This window comes from Dipteris shenzhenensis, chromosome 22 (genome assembly GCF_047967505.1).
Source record: "Dipteris shenzhenensis isolate YYH24624 ecotype China chromosome 22, Dip_SZ_1.0, whole genome shotgun sequence".
NCBI classification, from domain to species: Eukaryota; Viridiplantae; Streptophyta; class Polypodiopsida; order Gleicheniales; family Dipteridaceae; genus Dipteris; species Dipteris shenzhenensis.
In genome coordinates, this window is record NC_141617.1 from 17,998,328 (window position 1) to 18,025,176 (window position 26,849).

Below are 26,849 nucleotides of genomic sequence, written 5' to 3' on the forward strand. Positions count from 1 at the left end.
TGTACAATGACCGCACAGCAGATTTCTTCTTATGTTGTATGTGGCGCTTCATCTTAGTAAGAGCTTCCTTAACTGGCAAACTTTCATCTGTTGAACAATATATAATACCTGGATAGATGCAATATATAAAACAGGAATAAATGAAATAGATAAAACAGGAACTTATAAAAATAAATATCCTCTTTTGGCCACATAGGAAAAAAATATAGTCCTACCTCTCTCCTCTGCAACTTTCAGATCCCCCTGTGCCACTGCTTGTTGTTTTTTTACTTCGTCCAACATTTCATCCTCGTCATATTCCTAATCCCCAACATCCTCCAAGGAGTTGTCATCTTCCAACTGACTTCCATCGAATAGTTGTTCATTGTCTTCTTTTCCACACGAGGCATGCCCCTCTACCTGTTGTTCTTTCTCAGTGTCTATGAACACATTTGAAATGTTAGGAGTTTCGCATTTCTCATTTTCAACAGCTTTAGCTTGCTTTGTACCAGTCTTCAACTTTTTTGGACATGGTATTTCAGTGACTTTACCTGTTTGTGTAAGGAAAAGAACAATTATTTGAAACTGATTTCAAAAGGCAAATAGATTATTTAAAGATAGACAATAATCAAAAAAATAGTAGTATTTAAACTTGAAGGAAATATGGCCCTTGAGGTGTCCCCTTTAGGGACAAGGGACATATTCCAACATAGCCCTTGCCCCTAAAGGGGACCCCCCAAGGGCCATATTTCCATTGGTTGTGTTGGAGTCAAGATATGATTGGTACTAAATAGTACTAAGTGCTAAGTGCTACTAATAGTGCTAAATACTACTAATACTACTAAGTACTGCTACATAGTACTAAATACTACTAGTACTGCTAAGTACTAAATAATACTAATGCTAATCCTAATATTGCTAGATAATACTAAGTGCTAACTAAGGTACTAAATGCTACTAATACTAAATAGTACTAAGTGCTAAATACTACTAAATACTATTGATACTAAATATTGCTAAACACTACTGATACTAAATAGTACTAAATGCTATAGTAGTACTAAATACTACTAAATACTACTAAATACTATTGATACTATTAAATAGTACTAAATGCTACATATTAAATAGTACTAACTGCTAACTTAGAGTGCTGAATAGTAGATAATAAATAGTATTAAATGCTAAATAGTACTGAATGCTGAATAGTACTAAATGATGAATAGTACTAAATACTAAATTATAGTTCTAAAAATTGAATAGTACTAAATACTAAATAGTACTAAATGCTAGATAGTGCTAAATGGTACTAAATGCTTAGTAGTATTTAGCCTTTTAGGCTATCCTTTTAGTACTAACTGATATATAGTACTACATGCTAGGTGGTGCTAATATTACTAAATGTTAAACAGTCTTAAATGCTAAATAGTACTAAATGCTAAATAGTGTTGAATAGTACTACATGCCAAATACTACTAAATGCCAAATAGTGTATGTTAAATAGTGTTGAAACACACAGTACTAGCAGTGCTAGATAGTGCTAAATAGTACTAAATGCTTAGTAGTGTTTAACATTTTTAGCTATCCTTTTAGTACTATATACACAGTACTAGCAGTGCTAGATAGTGCCAAATAGTACTAAATGCTAAATAGTACTAAATGCTAGGTAGTGCTAATATTACTAAATGTTGAACAGTCCTAAATGCTAAATAGTAAATGATGCTAAATAGTGTTGAATAGTACTAAATGATAAATACTACTTAATGTCAAATAGTGTTAAATGCTAAATAGTGCTGAAACACACAGTATTAGCAGTGCTAGTAGATAGTGCTAAATAGTACTAAAAGCTAAATAGTACTACTAAATGCTAAATAGTGTTGAATACTACTAAATGCTAAATAGTACTAAAGTCTAGATAGCGCAAAATGTTAAACATTGCTAAATGCCAAATAGTTCTAAATCCTAAATATTGCTAAATCACATAAACTGTACTATTTAGTACTAAATAACTGACTTCAAATGTTCAGCATGTACAATATTATATTACTCTATTGAGTAATAAGTAATAAGAAAAAAGGAGTGAAGAAAATATACCTGCTTTGTCAAAGCCCATGGCAGCCAACCATGCATTTGACACCAATACATTGCAGGACGAATGAATACATTGCAAGTTCTCATAAAAATGGAATGTTGCACACATGATGTGGTATGTGTGCAAGCATGGTGCAAAAAGCACATCAATAGTTTCTTGAGAAAATCAAAGCCTACTTGTACCCACTACTTGTAAGAGGGTAAGTACACACTACTTGTAGGAGGACCCAACTCTAAAAATTAAAACATCGATTTGTACAGGGAAGTTAAGAATCTCACCATTCAACATTCACGTTCATAGTCGCTGCTGCAGACAGAGCCTATGGGATGGTGAGTTGGTGCTAGATTCAGAACTCTGGGACCCTGACTTGGGAGCTTCTGAATCAGATGCTATATGTTGTTAAAACAACTTGAGCTTGCTTGATAATACTCTCCAACACTGATTTGTTGCCTTTTTGCTGATTCAAATATTACTTTTGCTGCATCCAGTTCTACCTCAAGTTTTGCTACATCCTTCAAGAACTCGTCCTTTAGTACACTACCATGTAATAAATTGTCCACTTTACTATGCACCCAGCTAAGTGTATGTACAATTGATTCAACTTTTGTGAGGGCTTCGCCCTCAGTTGCAGTAGCAGCCTTAAAATCTGCATGCAATCTTGCATTCTCCTTTAACACTATACCCTTCCACTCATGCAGTACACCTTCTTGCTCCACGCTAAACTTTCATGTCTAGAAACCTGGGAATTCAAAAGACATGCGCGCTTCTGAAAAGGCAATGAATAGGTAGACGTCCAAGATTATGTATTGAAGTGCCAAAAATGCCAAGTCAATAAGGTTGAACGCCTTAAGGTAGGAGGTCTCCTACACCCAGTGGAGATTCCATCTAGCAAATGGATAAGCATGTCCATGGATTTTATTGTGGGATTACCTAGGATGCAGAGTGGGCACAACTCTGTGTGGGTAATTGTGGATCGGTTGACCAAGATGGCTCATTTTATTCCAGTTAATGAAGATGTTAAAACTCCAGAATTAGGTAGGCTATTTGTGAAGCATATCTATAGATTGTATGGGCTACCAGCCGGTATTGCAAGTGATCGGGATAGCAAATTTAACAGCCATTTTTGGAGGGCTATGCTTAAGAGGTTAGAAACTTCATTGAATATGAGCACCGCGGATCATCCACAAAGTGATGGGTTGAGGAAGTAAACATTTCTTGAGGGGAATGCTACGTCAACTATAATACCGTGACCACGGTATAAGGCAGGAAGCCAGAGGGCTTGGTAGCACTTGCATTAGTGGGACCTAGAGGGCTTGGGTCTAGGGTCATGCCCTAAACCTAGGCATTTTTGAGGAGGTGCATAAGGAGTCCTAGAGAGGGCTAAAAAGAGAGGAGTCCCTTATGGGACATGTGGCACCAAAGCTAGAGGCCAATCAGCAAGTGTTGAGCAAGGGGGAGGATTTTGGAAGGAGAACTCCACAGGGAGGAGGGAACTGGAGGACACAGTTCACGAAGGCAAAAGGGGAGCTTACAGAGTCCGTGGTTGGGAGGAAAATTAAATTAAGAAGAGTTAAGATCCTCAGACAAACACGTAAGTTGGAGGGTACATAGATTTGGATATCTGAGGAGCTCACTCCGATTCAACTCAAATGAAGAAATAGTTAACTCACTAAAGTAAAGGAAGCACGCAAAGCAAGGATGGGGAGTTTACCTTGATGCACAAGCACTAACTAGGGAGTTCAAATCCAAATCCAAAGACTCTTTAGTCTTAAAACTAATGCCGCTTTATGATAGTTTAAGAATGTAGTTTTGGCCTTTAATAACCCGAGAGAAGATGAGCTTTGTCCACTCCCCGGATTCTCTAGTCCAAATGTAGGCCACTCTTTGGTGTTTGAATTTTGTCCCATAGACCTATGAGGTCTTTTTGCAAATGTTAATACATCTCTCTCTCTCTCTCTCTCTCTCTCTCTCTCTCTCTCTCTATGGGACCTGTGAGGTCTTTTTGCAAATGTTAATACATCTCTCTCTCTCTCTCTCTCTCTCTCTCTCTCAATAGGAGTTTGATTGAAAGAACCAAGGAACTCTCTCTTTCTCTCTCAAGACCTCACAACTCCGCTATCAATCACAAGAAATACAATGAATCTTTCACTCTCACAAGGGATCACAATGCCTCAACAAAAGGCCAAGATGCTCTGATACCATGAATAAATATCGAGAGGGAAAGGAGAAGATTGGAGCTAAGGTGAGAGGGCACAACTGGAGAGCACACCACAAATGACTAACTATGCATCATATTACTTGAAAAAATATATACAAACCGTTAAATTTAAGATTTCCAACACTCGGGCATTTTTGGCACTCTTTTGTGTTAGTGCTATGCACAATATAAACATGATGTTGAGATAAAATTCTGGAATACGGGGAACCATCATCCTCCATGTCCTCATAATCTTGGTGGTCGGGTCACAAGAGCAAAGAAGCATGAGAAATATGTCAAGGGTCGGTTTTGGCAAGAATCGGACAAGATCTACAAATCTCAACAGAAGTGGTCTTGGCGTTCTACGGAGATTCAGAATGTGGAACTATAAGGCAGGAACCTTGATTGGGGTTGGAGCCAAGATGAACACTCAGTTTACATGCCCGGAAACACCTGACCTGACACCAGTTCTATAGTATGGATGTTGGTGTTAATTTTCATCAAAGCCATAGTCACTGAAATGTTGCCTTGATAATGTTGGCTTGATGATACTCAAGCATCATGCAGATATTGGATCATGTATCAGATAGACACCACACTGAGTGCAATTTTTACGTCATTGACAAATCAATAATCTCCATCAAGCAAAGCAACCGCTACGCATTGCTCCAAAGAGTTAGATTTGTGCTTGCTCTCCCCCTAGCCATACTTATTGGCAGAGACTAGTCATCACATAAAATCCATCCATGTCTTGAACAACTCAACACTTGATTAGGAAGAGAAGGCAAATAGCATTTACTAGGATGTGAAGACCTTCAAATAAATCTCACTAAAATTTACCATTTTTTGGACTTCATATCCTAAGCCTGCAAAAATCTGGGACATCAAATCTAACATCATGTTATGAGCAGTAAATACATCATGAGAAGGAGGAATCAATTCTCAACGTAGCATGACAGTGAAAGTCGAATTAATGTAATTTAGTTCACAAGAATACACTTCAAAAGCTTCCAAGAATAAACATCACTGTGGTTATACATGGACACAAGCCATGACACTCCTCTTTGGCAGCTTGCATCTTGCAGTCATATATTTGACGCTGCCTTTACGTTCTGCCTTCACTTTCTATTTTATGTCAAGACACAAAACAAATTCAGGGCCTACTCCACGTGGACAATGCTATAAAGGATAGGAACCTCTAAAATCCTCCCATGTCAACCATTTATTTGAGTTTTTTACACTCAATTGAGATACTTCCAGAAAAAGTGCTTAATGTAGCTGATTGTGAAACACACAAAAAGTGATACTCATTCTATTCAGTAAGCTGAGGAAAGCAAATTTTACCCTGCTCAAAATTAAAGAGCATCTTCTCTTTGCATGTCAATTTTAGAATCCGCCAATCATTGGGGCCCAAATTGTGGCTCTCGCCACTGTATTTAATTTACAGCAGAGTTGTTTGATGTCAGGTAGATATCATTCATCCACAACTATTAATTCAAACTCAATCAGAGACAGATTGTTGTCTGTCTTAACCGTGAAAGTTGCAGGCTCCGTCACCTCGATTCTTCCCCACTTATCTACAGCAAGGCGCATAGAACCTTTGTACATGTCAATCTTTGCATTGCGCAAAATTACAGTTTCTCCCTCCACCATCACATCCACTGGCCACAGTAGACACCAAAAAACACACATCAGCCGAGGCAGAACTCAACTTCTGCAATCAGATTTCACCTAGCCTTAGTTTTAAGCTAGAGACTACCATGCCTTTGGACATTGACAGACAAAGAAGATAAATCAATTAGCAACTATTTGATCAAAATAGCAATATTTTATCCCTTCAAGCAGGTCAATTAACCTCTCATGTCTCCTCTTCATAATTTTTATATATACCTTTGTAAGACAAGAATATAACCAGTCATACAAATTCAAATTTTTGTTTTTCTGAAGTCCAAACTTCTACAATGAAAATAAAAGAGAAAACGAAGAGAAGAAAAATGAGCTCACAAAAAATTATTCATAGTTCTTCCTTAAAAAATTTCCCCCATGTTTGTGAATTTCCATGTGGCTCTCATGTTGGAATAAGGTTGGTCAGCTCCCCATCTATAAGCCCCCAAATAATAGAGCAAAGGGGGGTGGACCATAGGATCATGCAGCTGCCACATGGGCAGAAGTTCGACTGCCGTATAGGCAGCATGTTCACAACAAAACACAGAAAGATGAGGCTGCCACATGGGCAGTACGTGGGCTGCCATGTGGGCAGCTCGGAGGAGTACCTGGCAGATGGAGCATCTTCTGGACGGCAGATCCGGTATGCTATGCCATGTGGCTGTCCACAACTAAAGACGGCCTGATTGTGCAGGGAATAGAGCCTGGAATCATTGTGCTGACCTGGTGCTGACATCAGGAGCAGTACAGACACCTGTGTCAGCATGTACGGAAGTATTTTCAGGAGATCCTTGTGCAAGTCTTGGTTTTCTCTGTTTTCAAATCTGCTCTAAAAGTTGTTTGCTGTCTTCTCTCCATTATTGCTCAGCACCGCTGCACTTCTCACATGGTATCAGAGCCAAAGGTTGGCTACAAAAACCTGTGCGGTGCAGAGGACCTGGAACCAGCAAGCTACAGAGGCATTTTGGGAGCTGTTCAAAGCGGAGGTTGAGAAGGTACGGGCTGTTTTTTGGAGTAAAAAGAAGGGCATTTACTTTGAAGGGTGTTTTCAGATCGAAGTAGTGGATTGTGTGGAGACCAGCTTCGCAGAGGTCGAAGGAAGAATTCTCTTCAATCCTCTCAGCCTTGTGTTCCATCTTTTCACCCCTCTTTCTTCCTTCATACCCTCCTCCCCGATCATTCCTGTTACCTCTGAGCTCTCCATCCTCCTTCTACCTCTCCATCCTTTCGCACTTGTGACCTCTCCATCCTCCTTCTCACCTCTCCATCCTCCTCAATGCCGAGAGATGCTTATTGGGTCCATGTCTCCCTCCTGGATAGTTATAAAGGAGGCGGTGGCTCCAAGAAGTGGAGATGCAACTATTGCGGCATAAGCAAAACGGGGTCTGTCACACGGGTGAAAGACCATCTAGCAGGTGTTCCCAGCAAGGATGTAGGACCTTGTGAGTTCATGCCTACTCCAGTGAAAGGTGGCCTAACAGAATGGAAGCATGTGCGTATGGCAGCCTTGGCTGCAAAAAGTGGAGGGCAAGGGCTGCAAGATGAAGAAGAGGCTACTGACACTGAGCCATTGGATGATGCCAGCACATTGGGCTCTGCAAAGAGAAGTAGAGGGGCATCAACTACATCGAGCACGGGTCCTAGTGCTACAAGAACACCCTTGCCACATGGATCAATTAGTGTGGATGCTAGTGCGGGAAAAAGAGGATCATTGCAAAGGTCTAGCATTCAAGCACGCTTGCAAAAGCAAGCAGTGAAGGAGGCCACTAGTGAGCTCACAAAGCTCTTCATACAGTGTGCAATATCCTTTCATGTGGCGAAGACTACACGATGGAGGAAGGCCATGAGAGCCGTAAGCCGCATTGGGTATGAATGGGAAGGGCCTACATATGAGGCCTTGCGGACAAGAGAGCTAAGAAGAGAGACGGAATGTGTGGAAGACCAAATGAAGCCCTTGAAAGAGACTTGGAAAAAATATGGATGCACACTCTTATGCGATGGATGGTCAAATGCACGCAGGAGGAATGTGTACAATATTTTAGTGTCTTCTTGCAAGGAAACCATGTTCTTGAGAGCCATAGACGCTTCCACTGCAGGTACAGTGATTACAGGGTTGTATATTTGGGAGCATTTACACACAGCCATTATGGAGATAGGTGTTGAGCATGTGGTGCATGTGGTAAGTTTCAAGTTTCAACTTGTGTGCTAAGTTTAAAGTACTTCAAACTCCTAAATTTCAGATTCTTGTAATGCCAAACTTGTTAGTCATGATACATGTTGATTTCATATTATTGAAGCATCATTCAAGAATTTAGAATCATAGAGGCATGAATGATGCATTGATGCTTGAAGCTTCAAGTATAGATAATTGTATTATGTATGATTTGCACTCTATTGATAATTATATTATGTATAAAAAATAAATTTTTATACATAAATTGTATCATATTGCCGTTTCTTCCGTTTCCGTTTTGCAAGGGGCTGGAAACTCCGTTTCTTCCGTTTCCGTTTCGGATGGTAACTATGCTCCTCTGCCAGGCAGCCCGCCACGCAGGCGCCTCCAACCTGCCCATGCCACCACCCTCTTTTGCAGGCCCATGGATCCTGCTTTGACAGCTGCCCACATGACAGACTGTGTGCTGCCCATGTGGCAGCCCCAATATCCCCTGGTCTACCTCCCCCATGCTCTCCTCATATGGGGGCTTACAAATGGGGAGGTGACCTTTCCAACACCACCTCTCACTGACACATCTTGGCCCAATGCCAAGACGTCAATGACGATGCTCCAGTAACTCCTTGGTTGTAGTCCTCTGGAACATTTTGATGTCGAAATCTTTTCCTGGCTTTTCAGCCAGTGGCTCTTGCTCCACCGGGTGTGGTTCCGCTTGCGCACACCGTCCTGGTACACAGGTCCATCTCTAATAGCACCTCCTAGCACCACCACCTTCAGTCATGTTCCCGCCTTCGAACTCAAGCAATCCAGCCACCACGATCTTCCAATTGTCCCCCTCATAATGAGTGAACAGCTTGGAGTCTTCCAGGCACCATGCTCTGATGGTCTGTTTTAACCCAATCTTCATTTGGCAAGGTCCGCAACAAATGAATATCTCAAGATAACCTGGACCAAGAACTCTCACCGAGCTCTGAAGCAAGTACTCTTCTGGCTTCAGTACACCTTGTCCACCACCTTCCAACAATCTGTGTCCGAGATTTGAAGAAGCACCCACACTTCCCCTTCTGCCTTCGAAGAAGGCCCATTCCTTCCAATCTCGCATTACCTGAGACATATGAAGATTCCTATGATGCAGGCGCGCGTCCACGTCTCAATCCAGGATCAGACCTAGCACCTGGAAACGAAACTTGCTCCCATCGGCTCTCTCAGAACTGAACCTCTGGGCCCCTTATATAGACTCGGGCCCCAAGCGCCAAAAATAGTGAAGACCTCAAACTGGTTCGTATCCTTGCCACTCAACCCGAGAATCAAGCCTGCCTAGCTCTAAGCCTCCCCAGGCTACCTGAGCTAGTCTTGTGTACCCACTACACGTCGGATACCAATCCGTGCACATGACATACTTCCCCTCCTCTAAGAACTCACTCCTAAGTTCGTTAAAAAACCCGGGAATGTCCTCTGGAGGTTTTGTAATGTCTCCCATGTTGCATCCTCCTCAACATGATCCTTCCACTTGATCTTGTATTCCGTGATAGTTCTATTACGAATCTGTCTGTCACGAAATTCAAGAATACACTCAGGTTCGTGTGTGGAATAAAAGTCAAATCTATAACTTCTATTATTTCTTGAGGAGAAACAAGTTCATCATCCGCACCCAATATTTCTTTTAGTCTAGCGACATGAAATACTGGATGTACTTTAACATCAGGAGGCAATTCTAGTCGATATGCAATTGGTCCAATTCTTTTAATAACCTTGAACCGACCACAAATCTGGGGGATAATTTCGGAACCAAACCAGTACTCAAGCTCTTGGATTCTTGGGAATTCGCAAATATACCATCGTTCCTTCATAGAACTCTCTAGGTGAACAATGTCTATTAGCATAAAATTCGGGACTAGGTGAACAATGTCTATTAGCATAAAATCCGTTCCGATCTTGGGCATTTCTAATAGACTCTTTGGCAAACTGCAACATTTCCTGCATGTCTAGCAAGGTCGTCTTTGCAGCATCATTTTGAATTCCCTCTAACCCAATCATAACTGGTGACTTAGGTTGAAACCCGTACATAAGCATAAAAGGACTGTAACCAGTACTTGAATGCTTTGCACTGTTATAAGCGAATTCTATCTTAGGTAGATAATCTTCCCATGAAGACTGTCTCTTAGAAACATATGCCCGAAGCATATCTTCAACCAATTGGTTGACCTTCTCTGTACTACCATTGAATTGTGCATGATTTGAGGAACTCAGACTTAGAGTAGTTTCTAACTTCTCAAAAACAAGTGTCCAAAAGGTACTTGTAAACTTTCCGTGACTATGTCAGAGGACAAACCATACAGCTTAAACAAATGGTCCACAAACTCGTGAGCCAGCTGAACTGCTGAAATAGTTGTTCTAGTAGGTAAGAATCGAGCCATTTTTGTCAAATGGTCGACTCTGACCCAAATGGAGCCTTGCGCGTTCGAGGCAAACTAGTAATAAAATCCATGGAAATACTTTCCCATTTATTGCCTGGAATTTACAATGGCTGTAATAAACCCCCGCTTTTAAGGCGTTATGCCTTAGTAACCTGACAACCCCCAGCAACCTACCACATAGTTTTCAATAAATGCACGAGGCCAATTCACAAGAGACAGAGTCCGATGTATACCCGGATGTCCAACACTAGAAGCATCATGACACTCCCAGAGAATCTTGAATCGAAGTTCCAGAACATCTAGCACACAAATCTTTCCATTCCGAAACAGCAAGCCGTTCCTAATCATCCACTGACCTCGCGCCACCTGTACTGTAGGGGGCACAATCCCTGAGTCTTGGTCAACCATGGAGCTCCCATCCTGGACTTTCTGCCAATAAGAACTGAAATAACTATCAGTTGCACAAAGCCCTCTCAAGGATTGAAATAGGTCTGAGGATATTTCTATAAATGACATAGCATTTACAAACTTGACTCGACTTAAGGCATCCGCCACATTATTCAACGAACCCTTGCGATAACGTATTTCAAAATCAAAATCTTGCATTAATTATGCCCATCTAGCTTTCCGTCCCCTCATTCAGACCCATCACACACATACTTGATTGACTGATGATCGGTCAATACAAGAAACTTCGAACCATACAAGTAGTGTCTCCAAACCTTCAGGGCATACACGACTGCATAGAGTTCTTTTTCTAGTGTGGGCCAACGATATTGGGTATCGTCTAGCTTCTTACTCTCAAAAGCTACAGGTCTGCCCTCTTGGAATAAAGCTACCCCAATCGCAAAATCACTCGCATCGGCCTCTAAAACATAAGGCCGGGTAGGATCGGGTAATGCAAGAACGGGTGCTTCCTTGATCGCTAACTTCAAGGTTTCAAAAGCCTTGTTCAATGCATCATTCCAAGAGATCGGCTGAGTAGACCTGCATTCGCGACCCTTCAATATGTTTGTCAAGGGTGCCGTGATGTGTGAATAATCACGCACAGACTTCCGTAGAAATACTGTAAATCCTAGGAAAGAACGAAGTTGTTTCATAGTCTGAGGGATAGGCCATTCTAAAACCTTCTTGATACAATCCAGATCAATGCTAATACCTTCAGAAGAAATCTTGTGTCCTTAGTAAATGATCTCCTTCATAAAGAAGTCACATTTACTTATCTTGGCATAGAGCTTATGCTGTCTTAGAATAACTAAGACATCCGGAGGTGTCCTATGTGATCCTCTAGCGTTCAGCTATATACCAAGATGTCATCTAAGAACACTACAACAAATTTGCTCGGAAAATCTCGGAACAAATCGTTCATCATTTGCTGGAAGGTGGCAGGAACATTGGTCAAACCAAAAGGTAATACAAGAAACTCATAGTGGCCATACCTAGTTCGGAATGCGGTTCTATCTATGTGTTTAGCATAGATACAGATTTGGTGATAACCCGTACGCAAATCAATCTTAGTGAAATACTTCGCTCCGACCAAACGGTCTATTAGATCATTGGAACGAGGTAGAGTATATCGATTCTTAATTGTCACTTTATTCAATCGTTTATAATCTATACACATTCTCCATGAAGTATCTTTCTTCTTTCTTAAGAGAATAGCTGCTCCCCAAGGTGATTTACTTGGGCGAATATAGCCCATATTCAGATAACCATGTAGCTATGAAGCTAACTCATCCTCCTCAAGCTGGCTCATCCTATAAGGTGGAACACTAAGAGGTTGAGCCCCAGGTACTAAATCTATGCGATGGTCTACTGCCCGTTCTGAAGGTAAACCTTCCGGCAATTGAGCAGGGAATACATCCATGAAATCATCTAACAACGTTCTCAATTCACGGTGTTCAAACACACTTAAATCATTCTTGTTATTAACAGAGACAACAAATGAAGAAAGCAGAATCAAAACACACTGATAGACATCATAATGAGAATTGTTTAATATATTCTGAAGCTGCATCGCAGATACAATAGGTCCCTGAGAAGAGGGAATATTATCACACTGAATACAAAATTGGGTGTCCTTATTCAAAAAAGAAAGAGTATGTTCCTTCCATCCAATCCGAATATCGTGGGTTTTAAACCACTCTATTCCGATTAACAAGTCCACATACTCCAAGTGCATGACATAGCACGTAAGAGCCGCTGTGTATTCTTGAATCCGAATAGAAAGCGCTCCAATCTTGCGATCCCAAAACTGCTTCCCAACTGGAAGCTGCACCTCTTAGGTGTGATCGTAACGAAGTATTAAAAGTGCAATTACAAGAAAGTCGGCAGGTAATGACATTTACAAAAATACCTGTCATCGAAACTTGATTAGCTCCCTTAGCTTTGGTACCCGGACCTGCCTGGAGCTTCGGTCCCGGCGCTTGCTTCTGGTTCTTACGCTTAGGACATTCATTCCTAGTGTGGCCCCGCTCCTCGCAGATGAAGCAACGTCCCTCTTTCTTTAGCTTCAAGGTACGAAGAAAACGGGCACAACCATTCTTCGCCTGAGTCAAATGTTTCTTGGAGGCGTTGTCTATAGACTTCGACTCCCCGGTACCAGTGGTAGACTGGAAGAACTTCCTCTTGTTCTTCCCAACCGTATCGGCAACCGTGGTTCCCTTTGCACTGGCCATGGTATCATCATAAATGCGCATGTAATTCATGGCCTCTTGCAACGTGGTACACTTGTTGTTCTTGATCTGTAACTTGTACGAGAAACCGTCCACAAAGAAACCTAATAAGGTCACTAGATCCATCTTTGTAGCTCTAGTCTGCAAATCCCGAAACCTCTGAAGATAAACCTCAAAAGTCAAATTCAGCTTGGACATATCGAGGGCTTTGAGCTTGCCTACAATATCGTAATCTTCCTCCTTCTTCAGAAACTCTTTCCTGCCCCTTCGAATTCTATCCATGTTCCAGGCTTGGGTTGGAGTTCCTTCCACCACAATAAAGCCTTTCCTGACATAAATCCGGCTGCAAGCTGTAATTTCTTGTCATCTGGGTAAGGGTGAATACTTGCCACTTGTGCAACCAAGTGTCAATAACCTCCTTGGTACGAGACTTTTGATCTCCGGGAAAAGGATCTACAGTGATGTTTGGACCTAACACTGAAGCCATGGCATCCACATGCGTGAGCGCCTCAACAGTGCTAGCCAAAAGTGTGAGTGTAGTTTGAATCCCTTGGAGTTGCTATGTCAACCCCGTTTGATTCGTGTTAACTTGCTCAAACTTTCCATCAAAAGCAGTGGTGAATTCACTGAAGGCTTTTTTCGTAATCAGATCATCGTAGAGACCCTGGTCATCCTCCACATGGTAGTTCATATCCTGGTCTCCCATCGCAAGCTCAGGGTCTACAGAATCAGCCATGACTGAAATCTGATCTGAAAAGAAGAAAATAGGCGGAGAGAAGAGAAGGGACAGGTGGGCTCGAAACTAGGAGACTGGACCAGAGAGAAAAATCTGACGAAACAGAGGGGGATGAGAGAAAGAGGCTAGCTGGTCGAAAGAAGAAGGGGCTGGCGGAGGCTGTCAATCCAGGAGCCGAGCTCCTTGCTGGCCTGCACGGAAATCTACAGCAGGCGGTACCTGAGAGTGGAATCGTCAAGAGAGGCGGAGAGGGGTAGAGACTTGCGCACGGGTCATGATAAGGGGAGGAGCTGCTGCTGCGCTATGCTCTAGAATAGATGGGCGCAACTCTTAGAGAGTTCAGCTGCCAAAAAAAAACCCACGCTCCTAAGTTGGAGGGGTGGTGTTTTTTAAAGCAAAAAAGCTCACCCTCCTAAGTTGGAGGGGTGCTGCTTTTTTTAGCCAAAAAGCCCACCCTCCTAAGTTGGAGGGGTGGTGCTTTTCTTAGCATCCAGCCCCCCCCCCCCCCCCCTCCCCCGAATTAGCACAGCCTTGCCTGCGACCTGCTCCCATCCATGGCGCACCCCACATCTCACCCCTTGGCTGCGAACGAACTGCTCCAGCCTATGGCGCACTCCGGCGCTATGATGCAGGCGCGCGTCCGCGTCTCAATCCAGGATCAAACCTAGCACCTGGGAATGAAACTTGCTCCCATCGGCTCTCTGAGAACTGAACCTCTGGGCCCCTTATATAGACTCGGGCCCCAAGCGCCAAAAATAGCGAAGACCTCAAACTAGTTCGTACCCTTGCCACTCAACCCAAGAATCAAGCCTGCCTAGCTCTAAGCCTCCCCAAGCTACCTGAGCTAGTCTTGTGTACCCAGTACACGTCGGATACCAATCCATGCACATGACAAGTATGCAGAACCTAGTGTTTTGGTGCGGATATATGACATTGAGATATGGTTAAAACAAGAGCCAAAAACTTTGTGAAGGTGGACAGTGATGAGTGCCTGGAGCCATCTGGGTGCTTGGCCGGTATTACTGACACAGAGAAGGCTTCTTTGTCAAGACCTGTGGACTCAGAGCCAAATGGATCTTGTGACTTAAGAGGGGGACATCACAGGACTACACATCGATACTAATCGTCCAAGAGTGTGGATGTATGCTTGGGATTTGATTTCCTGAGTATGTTATTTGGTTGCACACCTTGCCAGATGGAGGAAGGGTTGAAACAGACCTTGAGAGCATGGTGCCTGGAGGACTTCAGGCTGTACACCAGGACTAGACATGGATACTAATCGCCTGGGAGTATGGGGGTATGCTTGGGACTTGATTTCCTGACTATGTTATTTGGTTGCAGACCTTGCTAAAGGGAGGAAGGGTTGAAACAGACCTAGAGAACATGGTGCCTGGAGGACTTCAAGTTGTACACCCACAAAGGTGCATTCGTGACTGAAGGTGGTGGTGCCATCCGGTGCTACCAAGGATGGACCTGTGTACCAGGTAATGTTGGGGTAAAGGCACATTGCCTACCCTTAATTAAAGAATTAAAAGTTAGGACACCTATGACTGTCTTAAGACAGTCATAGGGTAAACCTAATCCTAATAAAACTTAAGTGAGTTTGTGGTGTGGCTCATTCATTACTTCACACCCGCACTATTGTGTCTCTCTCACTCTCACTCTCTTGCTCCCTTTCCACTCCTCTTCCCCCTCTCAACTGGTATCAGAGCCTACTTTGCTCCCCCCTTCCCTACCCAGCCCCCTCTACCTCGACCTAACCCGTACCGTACGGACGTACGGACAGTTCCGTACTGCCGTACTTCGTCCGTACGACCGTACGGACCAGGGCGCAGAGCCGTACGGCGGTCGCGAACTGCAGGGCGGCCAGATCTGCGCGGGCATCGTCAGGGCATCAGAGCGGCGCGTTTTCGAGGGCTTCACGGGTGGCGGCGGCGCACTTCGCAGCTAGGGCACGGGTGGCGGCGGCGCATTTCGCAGCTAGGGCGGAGCTGCACCAAAGGCAGCTGCACAACAGCTGCTACAGCTGTACAGCAGCTGCTGTACACCGCGACGCTGCATCAGGCAGCTGCCTAGCTGCTGTGTGCAGCTAGTCCTACTACAACCGTACGGGCTGTCCGTACAGTCGTACGGACTGCCGTACAACTGTACGGACGACAGTTCTTCACCCAGGAAGCTGGATCTCCTTCGACGTGCGTGTGCGCGCGTAGGGAGCCAGGCAGAGACTCGTTTTTTTTTGGGAAGTGTGCCTACAGCAGGTCGAAATTTTTTGTTTTTTGGGGGGAAGTGTACCTGCTGCAAGGACAGAAGTACAGCAGGACAGCAGGAGCTTCTATGCTTTTTCTGAGTGAAATTCTCACTTTTTGGGTGATCTTATCATAGGGCTTTTGCCCGGAAGGTGATGCATTGTATGCCTTGAGGCAGTGTGGTGCCAGAGAGCACACTTTTGTCTTGATTTTCGCAGTGTTGAGGAGACATTTTCTTGCAGATCACATTTCTTGTGCAACACTCAGAGAACCTCAGTTGAGCCACGCTTGGCCAGGGCGCATCGAGTTTACTCGGTCCCTAACTGTCCATCGTTGACAGTGCTCAAAAGGTTCCTCATTGAGTGTTTGTACGTTGGGATCTGTGTGTGTCATTTCTACACAGGGCAGTATATGCATTACACTGGTGGATGATTTTGTCAGAGAGATTTTCATATTGCATGCTACCTCAGTGTTGAGGTGTTCTCCACTTGGTTCAGGTGTCAGATCAAGGGGCTTTTGCCCAGACTTTGTTTGACAGCACTTGGGTTACCTACAGAGATCTTCAGATGCATTTTCTCCCCTTGGTATAAGGGTGATTGCTTGGGATTTATCCCATTTCCTGTTGCAGGTTTTGTGACAGGCTGAAGGGTCATTTACTGTTTTTTGGGTGTTTGTCAAGTGATTTCTGCAATTTGAGTCAGTGACATACCTCATCTGAGGTGGGAGAAGTGATCAGTACAGTCAGTACAGCAGTGTTTACAGCAGTGTTGGTGGTTTTGTCAGATAAGTATGCACTGTTAAGCTCTTGTTGAGCAGCAGCAGCAGTCTGAAATAACTGTTTTTATGGCTTTTTGAGCTCAGAACAGTTTGTCAGAAGGTACAGTATTTGCAGGGACATTTACTGTTTTGCTGCAGATTTTACTAACAGTAAAAACAGCACCTTTGAGAGTGCTTCTGGCTCTTGAATAGAGCAGGCTTTTCTGAGAAATCAGAACTTTTTTATTCAGTCTTTTTACTTCCAGGGAGTCAGGTACTTTCCTCATCTGATATGGCATCAGGAGGAGGTGATTCTTCAATTCTGAACATAAAGAAACTGGAAGGAGCACATAACTATGCATTATGGGCAGAACAGTGCTTGAATGTTCTTCTGTTAAAGAAGATTGCTAAGCCCATAAGGGTAAAGGGTGTCAAGCCATCTGACATGGCAGCTGATGATTGGGAAGAGCTTGATCTGTCTGCGAGGGCAGCTATCATGCTCACTATTTCAGACACTCTTGTGTTCAATGTACAGGCTGAAAAGACCTCTTATGGTCTATGGCAAAGACTAGAAGAACTGTATGCCCAAAAGAGCTCAGCCAGTAAGGTTTATTGGCTGAAGAAACTGGTCGATCTTCGCATGAAGGAAGGTACAGCTATGACCTCACACTTGAGTGAGTTCAATGCTATCTTTACACAGCTGATTGCACAGGGGTTGAACCTTGATGAGGAGTTCAAGGCTACTTTCTTGTTGTGTACTCTTCCTGAGAGTTGGGACACTTTCAAAACCACCCTGTCAAACTCAAATGCCACTCTTATTTATGCTGATGTAGAGAGCTCTCTCCTTATGGAGGAGATGAGCAGGAAGAATAATGCGGGCAGCAAGTCTTCAAGTGCTTTGCAGGTACAGGACAGAGGCAGGACTCAGCAGAAGGGGAGATCTGCTAGTAAGTCCAAATCCCGTAGTCAGTCCCGTGGCAAAAAGGACATTGAATGCTTTTATTGTGGCAAGAAGGGACATGTGAAGTCGAAGTGCTTCAAGTTCATACGGGATCAGAAAGCCAAGAAGGCTGAAATACAAGATGCAGGAAATGCAAGCAAAGGCAAAGGCAAGGCCAAGATAGTTGACTTGGATGCAGTGAATGTTGCAGCAGAGGACAGTGACAGTGACATACATGATGTTTTATGCTCTTCTGCTGTAATAGCACATGCTTTGGTTATTGATGGCCATGACATGCACACCTGGCTCTTGGATTCAGGTGCCTCTTTTCATGTTACACCTCATAGGGAGTGGTTTACTTCCTACACAGGTACTCATGGAGTTGTTCATCTTGGGAACAACTATGCATGTCAGATTGCAGGGATTGGCAGTATACAGATAGTACTTCCTGATGGACAGTCATTTATGCTTGATGGTGTTCGCCATGTGCCGCAAATCAAGAAAAATCTGATTAGCACTGGCTTATTGGATGACAGTGGTTACCACACCACATTTGGAGATTCCAAATGGGTGATTACTGATGGCCATACTGTAGTGGCTGAGGGTTTTAAGAGTGATACCTTGTACCCTCTTTATGTTTCCAGTGTGGGTAATCATGTTGTTGCCATAACCGAGCTGCCAAAGGTTTCATTGTGGCATAGCCGGTTGGGACACATGTCTGTTAAGGGAATGCAAGAACTGTCACGTTTGGGTTATCTGCCGCCTCTCTCTTTTTCAGATTTGCCTACTTGTGATCATTGTATTTTTGGCAAGCATTCTGTGACTCCTCATAAGAGGAGAACTCCCCAGAATAGAGCACCACTTGATCTAGTGCACACTGATTTGTGTGAGATGCCACAGTTATCACTAGGGGGTGCCAAATATTTTATTACTTTCATTGATGATGCCACACGTAAGGTGTGGGTCTATTTCTTGAAGCATAAGGGAGATGCCCTAGATGCTTTCAAGAGATTTGTCGCTCAGGTGGAGAATCGGACAGGTCGTAGGCTGAAATGCCTCAGATCCGATAATGGGGGTGAGTATGTGTCACATGCTTTTGTGCAGTTTTGCCAAGCTAAGGGCATCAAACAGGAACTCACAGCCCCTCATAATGCATCTCATAATGGTGCAAGTGAGCGGATGAATCGAACTGTTCAGGAGAAGGTTCGATGTATGTTGTCTTATGCTGCATTACCCCATGGCTTTTGGGCAGAAGCCGTGCAAACAGCAATTCACATTATTAACAGGTCACCAAATAAGGCTTTGGAGTTGAAAGTGCCAGAGGAGGTGTGGTCTGGCAAGCCACCCTCATATAAGCACTTACGGGTATTTGGCTGCGAGTGCTTTGCTCATGTACGCAAAGATCTACGCACCAAGCTGGATCCAAAGTCTATCAGATGCATCTTTATGGGATATGGTGATGAAGGTGAAATGGGGTACAGGTTATGGGATCCCGTTAAACGGAAGATTATACGCAGCAATGATGTCATCTTTAAAGAAGATAGTGTACACAAGGAACCCGTGCAACCTGTGGAATACAGGAGGGTTATTTATGATGATGTTGGACAGCAAAGAATGCCCATTTATATGCAGCAGCAGCCTGCTGCAGATCACCCTGTTCAAGAGGGTATACAGGCTGGAAATCAGCCAGATGATTTTGCCAATGATGTACCACTGGATATGCCAGCAGATGAAGCTGTAGCACAGCCAGATAGGGTGGTACAGCCACCTGTCATTCATGAAGAACAGGCTGGACAGCAGTCTAATCCGGAACATTTTGTTAGGAGGAGCTCCCGTGCACAACGGCCTCCTGTCAGGTTTGTTCCAGGAGCCAATAATGTGGCTGATTTTATCATGTTGACAGATTGTGGTGAGCCTTCCAGCTTCAAGGAAGCTATGGGAAGAGCAGAGAAAAAGAAGTGGGAGAAAGCCATGCAATCAGAAATGGACTCCCTACTTCAGAATGATACATGGGACTTGGTGCAGTTACCTGCAGGCAGAAAGGTTTTGCCATGCAAGTGGGTTTACAAAGTCAAAGTGGATTCAAATGCTTTACCTCGGTATAAGGCCAGATTGGTTGCCAAGGGATTTAAGCAGGAGAAGGGCATTGATTTTGATGAGATCTTTTCCCCTGTAGTCAAGATGACTACTTTGAGAGCAGTGTTGGCTCTTGTTGCTCATGCTGACATGGATTTATGTCAGATGGATGTGAAGACAGCTTTTCTTCACGGAGATCTCCATGATGAGATCTATATGAGTCAGCTAGAGGGATATGCTGTTAAAGGGAAAGAGCAGCTTGTGTGTAAGCTCAAAAGGAGCTTGTATGGACTCAAGCAGGCGCCAAGAGAATGGTACAAGAAGTTTGATGCATTCATGCAGTCCCAAGGGTATCATAGGTGTGAGACCGATCATTGCTTGTACACCAAACGGGCAAAGGATGGCAGTTTGATGCTACTCATTCTATATGTGGATGACATGCTTATTGCCAGTAAATCTCAGCATGAGATTACTGCCTTGAAGAAACAACTGCATAAGTCTTTTGACATGAAAGACTTGGGTGATGCAAATCATATTCTTGGGATGCGTATTACTCGTGACAGGTCCAAGGGATTTTTGTTTCTGTCACAAAAAGAGTATATTGACAAAGTACTGCAGAGGTTTAAAATGGAGGGGGGGAAGTCCATTAGTACCCCGTTGCCTCCACATTTAAAACTCAGCAGTAAGGACAGCCCCAGATCAGATGATGATAAGGCTGAAATGGCCAAGGTTCCGTATGCATCTGCAGTTGGATCTTTGATGTATGCCATGGTTGCCACTCGTCCGGATATTGCTTTTGCGGTGGGAGTCATCAGCAGGTATATGGCAAATCCAGGCAAGCGGCATTGGGAAGCAGTGAAAGGTGTCTTGAGGTATCTCAAAGGTACCAAAGACTTGTGCATATGCTATGGTAGGAGGGATGCATTGGTGCATGGTTTTACAGATTCAGACTATGCAGGGAATGCAGATAACCGGAAATCTACTACCGGTTATATTTTCACATTTGCAGGAGGTGCTATCTCATGGGTGTCTCGGTTGCAGAAATGCGTTGCACTGTCAACCACAGAAGCTGAATATGTTGCAGCCACTGAGGCTTGCAAGGAAGCAATATGGCTTACTCGGCTGGTGGGAGATTTGGGCATTACAGGAGATATGCCAGTTTTGCATTGTGATAGTCAGAGTGCTATCATGTTGGCAAAGAATCCGGTCTTTCATCAGAAGACCAAGCACATAGAAGTGAAATATCATTTCATCAGGGAGGTACTGGAAGACAAGCGTCTTGAGCTTGTGAAAGTACATACTGATGATAATCCTGCAGATTTGCTCACTAAGAGCTTGCCTACAGAGCGGTTTGCACATTGCCGCCACATCATGGGATTAGGATGAGACCATTCTTACTTTATGGTCTTGTATACAGTAACTGTATATTGCTGTAATTTTTATTCTTTTCTCCCCTTTAGGCACATTGGCCTTTAGGTGGGAGGTTGTTGGGGTAAAGGCACATTGCCTACCCTTAATTAAAGAATTAAAAGTTAGGACACCTATGACTGTCTTAAGACAGTCATAGGGTAAACCTAATCCTAATAAAACTTAAGTGAGTTTGTGGTGTGGCTCATTCATTACTTCACACCCGCACTATTGTGTCTCTCTCACTCTCACTCTCTTGCTCCCTTTCCACTCCTCTTCCCCCTCTCAGGTAAATGTGCTTATGTGGAACCGGAGCTGGCGGAGCAGGAGCTACTGGATGAAAAGCCAGGAAAAGACATCGACACCGCAATGATCCAGAGGTCTACAACATGGGAGCTTTTGGAGCATCTTCATCAATGGGTCGGCATCAAGGATGTGTTGGTGTGAAGGGGTGTTGGTATAGGGTTGGTCACCTCCCATCTGTAAGCCCCCAAATGAGGAGATTAAAGGGGGGGTGGACCATAGGATGATGTGACTGCCACATGGGCTGCCATGTGGGCGGCTCAGAGAGAGTAGTACTTGGCAGATGGAGCATCTCCTGGAGGGCAGATCTGGCACGGCTATGCCATGCGGCTGTCCACGACTGGAGAGGGCCTGATTGCACAGAGAATAGAGCTTGGAATCATAACGCTGACCTGGTGCTGATGTCAGCAGCAGTACAGAAACTTTCATCAGCATGTACGAAAATACTTGCAGGAGCTTCGTGGGGTGGAAAAGGCCTGACAGAAGGCGAAACAGCAGGACCAGTGGCAGCCTGCCACGTGGCAGGGCCAGCCAGCCCTCAAAGAATGTGCCCCCAGCAGGGGGAAATCTACAGACCAGGAGGTCGGCAGGGGGGGGGGGGGGGACTGTTTGGGTCGGCCCAAATCCCCCCACGAGGTTGGCAGTCTGAATGGGGAGCTACCAACCCCTATAAATTGGGCCTCCTTATTCATCATAAGTCTTGAACAGACTGGAGCAGGAGAAAGGCCAGCCAGAAGGGCTTCCACAAGTCCAAGAGAGGTGGCACAAGACCTGCAGACATAGCTCACAAGAAGCTGCCCACCTAGGCTTGACATCCAGGGCAGCAAGGTGGAGAGATCATGGCACGGAGATAAGGTGAGATCACAACATGGAGACTAAGTCTACAGAAGCGCGGGAAGGAACACACGAGTTCAGGGATATAGAGGTGCCATATCAGAGGACCATGGTTTGGTAGGATTCTCAATCTCTCTTTTGTGTTTTGTCCATTTGAGGACGGAAATATATCTTTTGTTGGTGCTATATCTCTCTTGGATCACAATCTCTTTACTGGCTTGCACACAGACACATGGTTGTTGAGTAAACACAAGTAAAGAAGTTTTGGATTCCATAAACACTTCCTCGTGTAATTTTGGGACGCTCTATCAGTCTTCCGCTGTGGCCTACCCTCTGGTTGGTTACATTTCACATCTACTAAAGCAGGCCACCCAAGAAAAACAAGGCCAAAGTTCTCAAAAGAAACACCATCTTATATGTGTCTTCTTCAAAATTGATATCCATACATATATGGATACAAAGGATAATAAGCAAGGATGTCCTATTGGTTGGAACATCCATACAACAGAGAAAATTTGAATGAATATAATATAACAGAGGAAATTTGAATGGATATAATATAATAGTGGAAGGTTAATAATTGGGACCCAGGAACTTGAATTCATAATTGCTACATTACTAGAGGATAGAGCGTGGTCTATGCCATGAGAGTTTTTTGAAGTAAAATGCAAAAAGATATTTCGTCCATTGCAAAAGGAACAGGAACTCTGAGCCAGACCTATTTTTGTTAGAAGATCAAAAACCATGGAGGATCTTCTTACAATAAGCTCTCAAGGACAAAAGTGATAGACACGTCACATGAGTGTTTTCATGGATTGGCTGGGCGTGAATAGGGCATCTTTACTGCTCAGTTAGAATGGAAGTTTCAATGGAATGGAAATACAGCAAAGCTGTCATGGGCTGGACAGCAACAAAGCAAGTGGACTGACAGTATGGAATCCGGAATGCAGAAAAGGGATGGGGGCACATTTAGAGAAGGGGGACAGAATAGCAGAAAGGAGTGAGAGGAAGGGGGAAAGAGGAAGCTGTAGATTAGAGTAGGAGTGTCAACATCAAAATGTGAGGTACTAAGACAACTTGCTCAATTGAGAGTAACAACCAAGAGATATACACAATTTGGTATTTGCAGAACCCATTTGAATTTGCACTTGGTTTTTGAGGGGCTAGGACACACCCCCCCCCCCCCCCCCTTCCCCCCATTCAAGCTCTTTTTATTTCTTGAAATGGAGATACAAGACCATGGTGCAATGCACCTTACAAACTTGGACTCGAAACTCTCGACTTGGACATAGACCAAAGGTCTTGTTCACAACTGTAGGACGAGAGTGCTCAGGCTGAGCTACACAAGGAATGACTCAAAAGCTGAACTAATAGGAACTGGACTCCATGGGCACCTCAATCCGCAAGGAAGATGCCTACATAATCACAACTTCATCCCACATTAGTTGCAAGCACTAGATCTCTGGAAAAAGAGAAAATTTCAATGCGAACAATGTACTGCAAATAAGCAAACCACATATGCAAACTCCCCTTCCACTTGTGCTCCCTTGGTTATGGAGCCCTTGGTGCAATTGCAGCCCCTCTTGCTTGGATGGATGAGATCTTGGGGCTGGAGAGAGAAAAACTCAGAAAAAGTGATGCAGGGAGCAGAGAGAAAGCCTCAGAGTTAAGTCATGGCATGGAGAGAGAGTGCTGCTGCTGCTCCAAGATAGGTGGAAGAGAAAGAGGTATTGCTGCTGCTCCAGAAACATCGCTGCTAACATGTAGACTACTTGAATTAGAATCGTGAAATGTTGCTAACAGGCAGACTGCTTCTGCTGGAATGTGCATTCGTACAGAGTGTCCGTGCTCTAGGTCTTTGCGGAGGTAATATATCTATTTTATTTGCCCAAGGAAGCATTGCTTAGTGAAAGATGGACTCTATGTGCACCTTTGTACATAGGCAAAGGAGAAATAATGCACAAATGTGAAATGAAATGTGATTGCAGAATGTACCACTTGCTCAGAGAATATAACAATACTTGAAGAAACGGGTGTTCTGTTCATTATCTCAACTCTTGGCCACATCATACTCTAGATTAAAATTATTACTATCAAAGTTGAATTGGAATAAAATCTACATATTAAAATGAAGCATTTTGAGTAGGAGCCTGACACACGAGTGGCATGCAAAATGGGAGACATGGAATCTATCCACTCTCTATAAGGCAAATAATCTGCACTTGGAGGGAGTAGGAGGCCTGGGACTGGGCAGCCCCACTCCAAGAGAACCTAACCATCTCAATAATGCCATCTAGTGAGAAGTGAAACAAATAGGGTACATGAACCTGTCTAACCTTGCTGTAGCAGAATACCTGCACAAGTGAGCTCTAATCCAAGATTGATAAGCCGAACTCCACACACCTGAACCCTTCAAAGACTCACTCTCAACTCATAATTGGCTTAGTACTGAACGCCTAGACTCCATACACCACAAAATCACTACTTAACTCTGAGACTCGGAACTACAACTGTGACAACTCATGGAATTGCAACGCAGAACCCTGAACTAGTGGAACACCCTTTTACAGTGGTCTATTCCTCCTTAAATACTCCCCGCCCTTACAACTTGGCATGCACTCCACGCCACAGCGCCTCACCTTCTTCCACCGTTGTGGAGATTCTCCCGAGGCTTGTGCTGGACTTTGGCCAAAATGTGTGGTGTGATTCCTTCAGGTATCTTCTGTTAGGTTCGACGTAATTCGGGCTCCTTACTTCAGATCAGTCTAGATGACTCACACGTCAGCAAATGGGCCACATCGTACCGCATTCACTCCACCCGCTTCTTTGCTTTGTTGAAGCTCTTGTTCAGGGGGTTCAATAGGCAAAAATCACGGGTCTTCCTGGGGGAGTCACATGGACGGAAGATCTGTTGCCAGGTTGGCTGCTGTGGAGGGCGGGACAGGTGCTGCCATAGGCTCTGGACTCTGGAGGAAGGGCAGATTGGTGGGCTGGTGCAGGGCCAGAAAAGACCAGAAGATTGTGCTAGTACATGGCCTATTATAGAGCCAGGAAAGCTGGCTGGTCAGCAGCAGTCATACAGACTACCCGGCAGCAGGAGGGGCCATTTTGCCCTAGGTCAGGTCAGCCTAACCCTAGACAGGTTGGGCTGACAGACTGGCCAGTCGGTAGTCCAGAAGAGGTTTTTCCCCTATAAAAGGCCCCATTGTGGGGGCTATTCCAAGTTCATGCAGGAGCAGCCCTCAGCCTCTATCTTGTAAAGAGGCGCGTGGTAATCCAAAAGGAGTTTTCCTGCAGAGGTTCAGAAAACAGAGCTCTTGTTGTAGCCAGACCTCGGTGTATGTTTGCTGCAGGTGGTGGTACATATTTTGTGTAAGATTTTCTATTCTATAGATGAGATCTATTGTGGCTGTACATCTGCATATTCTCTCTTAGATCCGAAAGCGTTCTCTATCTGTTCTTCTATCTGCACAAGTCTATAAGCAAGTTCACTGAGTACTCTGGCAAATCTCCCGCATTAAAGGGCATTGTTATATTTACATGTTGTGTTTAGCTTTGCTAGGGTCGGTATGTTTTCCAACAGTACAGAGAATGTAAGCCCATTTCACAAGGATATGTGCAGCGCCGTTGCATTCATGTAATGCTGCTTCTGCCACTGTGGTCATTCTATGCTATTAAGGTGACTTCGGTGACAAGGGGGAACTCGGGTTTAAAGTTGCAGGACTCAACGAAGATACTGTATGCAATGCCGACATTAGATGCAGTTCCAAAAACTAGATCCTGGCGTACGACAACGGTTTCAGGTGCACTTGACAAGGCTGCGAGCCACAACCGCTTGGCTAAGAGCTTATTTGACAGCTGAGCATTCGCATCTGCAACCCTGAGTAGATCATGAATGGGAATCATGTACCGATGCATACAGGCTTACAGCAACCTTTAATCCAAACAGTTATTGACAAGATCGGTTACCATTTACGCTCGCTCAGCCTTTTACAGCAGAAGCAATCAAACAGCTTACTCTAGCTTCATGATTGGCAGCATCGGTTATCAAATCTGCCGGATTACACGTCAAGAGCATACCTTGATCGTTGCGCGCAGTGAAAACGATGACGCCAGTCTCATCCCCTACGATACATTCAGCAATTCGGACATGGCGTTGCTGGGGGAGGTCTGGGCGAGCCTTCTGCAGGACCATCTTGGAGCTGACGATTTTCACAACGATGGTGTGGCCGGAGGTGCCTGGGCGCAGCTCCTCCACCTTGATGAAGGTGGGCTGTCTGAGCTTGGAGTTTGGAGCATCGGCCATGGCTGTAAATTCTCTCTCACACAGTGTAGCTTAATCCGCTGTGTGTT

The 26,849-nt window shown here is 44.2% G+C and overlaps 1 protein-coding gene across 1 annotated transcript; it reads right to left on the bottom strand.

Annotated features, from left to right (window-relative positions):
• Positions 1–5,283: 5,283 nt before the first annotated feature.
• On the bottom strand, positions 5,284–26,849 carry LOC147887823 (uncharacterized protein At4g28440-like). Its single transcript, XM_087393386.1, has 2 exons — positions 26,577–26,849; positions 5,284–5,929 (listed from the first exon to the last, which is right to left on the bottom strand). Exons 1-2 carry the CDS (start codon positions 26,800–26,802, stop codon positions 5,742–5,744), a joined length of 414 nt encoding a protein of 137 aa, XP_087249512.1. The 5' UTR covers positions 26,803–26,849; the 3' UTR covers positions 5,284–5,741.